The sequence below is a fragment of the Triticum dicoccoides genome, chromosome 4B (genome assembly GCF_002162155.2).
Source record: "Triticum dicoccoides isolate Atlit2015 ecotype Zavitan chromosome 4B, WEW_v2.0, whole genome shotgun sequence".
In the NCBI taxonomy this organism is placed as follows: Eukaryota; Viridiplantae; Streptophyta; class Magnoliopsida; order Poales; family Poaceae; genus Triticum; species Triticum dicoccoides.
The window spans coordinates 187,224,035-187,228,838 of record NC_041387.1 but is presented as its reverse complement, the minus strand read 5'-3'; the positions used below and the strand labels follow the sequence as shown (position 1 = coordinate 187,228,838).

The 4,804-nt window shown below is 41.8% G+C and overlaps 1 protein-coding gene across 1 annotated transcript; it reads left to right on the top strand.

Annotated features, from left to right (window-relative positions):
• Nucleotides 1–453: 453 nt before the first annotated feature.
• On the top strand, nt 454–3,512 carry LOC119293528. Its single transcript, XM_037571982.1, has 4 exons — nt 454–874; nt 2,668–2,764; nt 2,911–2,970; nt 3,193–3,512. The coding sequence occupies exons 1-4, from the start codon at nt 552–554 to the stop codon at nt 3,310–3,312; spliced, it is 600 nt and encodes a 199-aa protein (XP_037427879.1). The 5' UTR covers nt 454–551; the 3' UTR covers nt 3,313–3,512.
• Nucleotides 3,513–4,804: the final 1,292 nt, after the last annotated feature.

Here is a 4,804-nt window from a genome sequence, read left to right as displayed (position 1 = left end):
GTCGGAGGCGTGTGGAGTTGGATGCTTCCGATCTAAGCTTCTCTTCAATGGCGGCGGCTGCTCTTCTGGTGTGTTGGTCATATTAGGATTAGCATGACGACTTCCCGACTGTCTATTATAATAAGTTGTGCCAAACTCCGGCGAGGGAGGGAGATGACGACAGTGCTAGGCAGTCTGCAAATTTGGATGTAATTTTCAATATTTCTGGTGTTGGCTGTGTTACCATGATGAAAGATGAATAGATTGAAAGTTTTTTTGGAAAAAATGGAAGAAGGTCTCTGAGTTCGAAAAGAAAAGAAAGATATACTCGTGGACATTGCCGAAACATGAACGTGGCGTGGGTTGTGGAGTGGAAACGGCCCATGTTCCTTCATCTCCCGCCCCTACTGCCCAATTGGCGGGAAACTCTCTCCCACGCGCGCCCTTTTCACATCCTCCACCATCTCCTTCGATACAATCTCTTTCCTCCGCGATTTCTGTCAAAAAAAAAAATCTCTTTCCTCCGCGAAAACCGAAGAGCCGAACACCCACCCCAATCCACTAACCTAGCGATGCCTCCCAAGCGCAAGTCCCCGGTTGCGACGGCGGCGGCCCCCGCAATGCCGCCTAGGATGACCCGGAGCATGGCCGCCGGGAAGCGGGGCGCCGACGCTCCGGCTAAAAAGGAGGAAGCAGAGGCGGGGCCGGCGGCGGCCGGGGGGAAGGGCAGGAAGAAGGCCAAGAAGGAGGTGTCTGCGGTTGAGACGGTACTGTCGCCTCCTGCAGCGGCCAAGCAGAAGGTGAAGAAAAATGCCAAGAAGGAGGTGGTGGCGGCCGCGGTAGATGATGGCGGTGCTGGCGCTGAAAGCGGGAAGCGCGTCATCGTCGGGGCTTGGTAAGTGCTTGCGCCGGTGCACGTGGCAGTTAGGTTTGCCTTTGGTGATTATTATGGACGATTTTAACTGATTTCTGGTCGGATTTAGCTGAACTTTCGGTACGATTAATGGATAAAAAGGTGTTGTCTAAGATTATTATTTCGTAGTTTAGATGGGGAAAAGGTTGAAACTGATTTTAGGGTAAGATGAACGGACCGATATTCAGCAGATATGTTATTTTCACTTCTTTTTTATTATATACATGCTGCTGCTTGCAGACGGTTCCACACGGGAACTACTTCTACTCTTCTTGAATTTCATCACATATTCACTTCTGTAGTTAACCATGGCAAAAATCAAAATGTGTGATTTAAATGGGATGCATAATGCATGATCATGATCAAATAGGTATTGCACACGTTCCAATCTGTAAATAAATACAATATGATTCACAAGTCGGAATATATTAGGTTACTGTTCTAAAATGTGATTAATAATATGAAAACATCTGCTGAAAATTTTAGTTTCATTCTGCCAGTCGCCATCTTAACCACTATCCAAACATCATGTTAGATTAAATACGTCCATTAAGCTGGCTTGGAGAATCATATCTTTGCAACACTTGTTAACTTGGAGTAGTTGTTTTTTCTTTTCAAAAAGGGGTTTTACCCCAGCCTCTGCATCAGAAAGATGCATACGGCTCATATTATTAAAAAAATAACTTGGAGTAGTTGGTACCGAAAGAAGGTTATGCCATCTTCTTTTTCTGGTTCCAAAAAGTCCTCTCCTTTGGTGGCTTTCTGGCAATAGTCTTTTGTTTCTTTCACACCAATTTCGATAGAAAGATTAAATGATTTTGAGTAACAAGCGTGGTAGAATACCCCATTTGTGCTCTCTTTAACTGCATCCTGTTTCCATTACTGTAATTTGATATAAGTCAACTACACCCAAAACAACCTGTTCTTTATTGTTTCCTGGAGATATTTCTCTTCTTATGATTACTTATGTAGGAAACTGTAGTAGTGAATTCTAGTTGGCTGGATGCAACCATTGTTCTGTATCATCCACTAAAAAACCATTGTTTTCTACCTCGATACTCAAAATATTTCTGACATGGTTACATTTGATCTGAATATACCTCAAGACTCAAAGCATGTACTCCCTCTGTTTTTATTTAGTCTGCATATTAGATTTGACTTAAGTCAAACTTGTAAAGTTTGAAAGTTTATAGAAAATAATACTCCCTCTGTTCCTTGATATAAGGTGTATAGATTTTTGAGAAAAAGTCCAAAATATAAGGTGTATTGTGTTTCACCACTCGTTTGAATAACTTTTTAAGGGATTTGATTACATTTCCTTATATAGGGCAAGTTCCTCTATTTTCTCATGTCAATTAGTCAGGTATAATCTTGCCCAAAAGTTGTGAAAATTTTCCTCCACATGCATTCTTTAATTTCCGTGCCAAAAACTATACACCCTATATTTAGGAATGGAGGGAGTATAAACATTTAGCATAGCAAATTTATATGATGTGAAAGTTCATTCTATAATGAATCTAATGATATTGATTTGTTATTCTATATTTTAATATTGTTGTCTCTAAACTTTGTCAAAGTTTATAAAGCTTGACTTTGACCAAAACCAATACGCAAAATAAATAAAAATGGAGGGAGTACTTCAATATCCTTGGTCATTTAAATAATCTGCAAGACTTCTCCAGCTGTCTATATGCTCAATACTGTAAACGCAATAAGCTCTGCAGTTATGGTTGTTCTTTCCTCTTACCAATTGCTTGTTTGTTTGAACTCTCCAGCACCCAGTGCCAACAGTTCAAGAGAAGAGCTTTAAAGGTGAAGGAGGATCTTGAAAGTGCTGTCCCTGGGGTTTCTGTGACAATCAACCCTGAAAAGGTATCTTCACTGTGTTTCATCTACATAATCATCAACTTCGCCACATCTTTTTTGGCATATTTTTCATGTATATTGACACCTTCTTTTAATTGGCATTTTTTGGTGTATATCTACACCTGAACTGACATATTTTTGTCTTTTTTCAGCCACGGCGTGGATGCCTTGAGATACGGGAGGAAGGTGGTGATGTGTTCATTTCACTGCTGGTAATCTTAATTGTCTTTGGGTTAATTTCTGAACCATACTACACTGATCAGATAACAAAGAACCTTATTTTCCTGTGAAAGCTTTCTAACTACAGTATAATACAAATTCTTGGTTTGTTCCAGTTTGATGGTTTTATACTAGCCAACAACTTCGAGAACCTAAACTTGTTGCACAGCTTGATGACACTCCAAATATTTTTAATGCTGAAAATTGACATGCAGAACATGCCACGGCCCTTCAAAAAGATGAGGGAGCTCGACATGGACAAGGTTATAAAGGACATTGCCCAGAAATTGCTTGAATCTGACGTGGCATTATGGATGCCCTCCTTTTGCAATTGAAGTTTAGGGCTTATTTTGTGTGGGAACTTGGTATTGCAGTGGCCGTAGAATGTGGGAACAGTGTTTCGTTATTGTGTCCTATGTGGGCTAAGACATGCTGAAATTATCGCAGTGGCAATGGATATTACTCCTCCCTCGGTTGCCCTTGTGTTATGTGCTTCCTATCTTGAAGCCTTGGTTGGTCTTAATATTTGAGTACCTATATGTTCCACGGTTCCAGCTGATGCTGTAACCTTTCTATGACAAATTGGTCAATTGAGAGATACTCCCTCCGTCCAGAAATACTTGTCCTAAAAATGGATAAAATGGATGTATCTATAACTAAAATAAGTCTAGTATTCCTGGACGGAGGGAGGATAACTCACAAATAGTCCTTGTGCAGTAACATCGTCTTTTTTCCAACGTATAAACGAGCTTGTCGCTTGTAAATAAAACTAGAAGGGGACGCATGCTTTGTTGTGCCTCCAATTTGCCTGTGTCTGTTTTTGTCTGCACAGACAAAAATCATGGCCTAACGTAGTGACACAAACAAATTGATGTCTGTTTTGCTATCAACTTTGATCCATTTCTGGCTCAAAGTTTGACTAGGTTTGTGTCTGCCCACCCACCAGTGGCATACCATCTTCACTCTACCCTTTCCTTTCCCAAATCTCGTGCCTAACAACAACAACGAAGCTTTTAGTCTCAAATGAGTTGGGGTAGACTAGAGGTGAAACCCATAAGATCTGTCACGTGCTAGTTCTATGGTGATACTCCAGTCCTTCAAATCTGTCTTTATGGACTCCTCCATGTTAAGTTTGGTCTACCCTGACATCTCTTTAGCTGTCTGCTATGCACCGACGCTTCTGGAGGCCTGCGCTGAATATGTCCAAACCATCTCAGACGATGTTGGACAAGCTTCTCTTCAATCGGTGCTACCCAACTCTATCTCATATATCATCATTCCGGACTCGATCCTTCCTTGTGTGGCCACACATTCACCTCAACATGCGCATCTCCGTCACACCTAATTGTTGAAGATGTCGCCTTTTAGTCGACCAACACTCAACGCCATCCAACATTGCAGGTCGTACCGTCGTCCTATTGAACTTGTCTTTTAGCTTTTGGGGCACTCTTTTGTCACAGAGAATGCCGGAAGCTTGACGCCACTTCCACCATCTGGCTTTGATTCGATGGTTCACATCTTCATCGACATCCCCATCGTTCTACAACATTGATCCCAAATATCGAAAGGTGTCCTTTTGAGGCACCACCTGCCCATCAAGGCTAACCTCCTCCTCCTCGTGCCTAGTTGCATTGAAAGCGCACCTCATGCACTCGGTTTTAGTTCTACTAAGTCTAAAATCGTTCGATTTCAAGGTCTGTCTCCATAGCTCTAACTTCCTACTGACCCTTGTCCGTCTATCATCGACTAGCACCATATCATCCGCAAAGAGCATACACCATGGGATGTCTCCTTGTATATCCCTCTTGACCTCATCCATCACCAAAG

What these genes read in the sequence shown, in the direction of transcription:
- LOC119293528 (XM_037571982.1), top strand. Translation starts at nt 552, where the DNA reads ATGCCTCCCAAGCGCAAGTCCCCGGTTGCGACGGCGGCGGCCCCCGCA. An exon ending in TGACAATCAACCCTGAAAAG is followed by an intron (nt 2,765 to 2,910) that starts GTATCTTCACTG and finishes GTCTTTTTTCAG; the next exon opens with CCACGGCGTGGATGCCTTGA. An exon ending in ATGTGTTCATTTCACTGCTG is followed by an intron (nt 2,971 to 3,192) that starts GTAATCTTAATT and finishes ATTGACATGCAG; the next exon opens with AACATGCCACGGCCCTTCAA.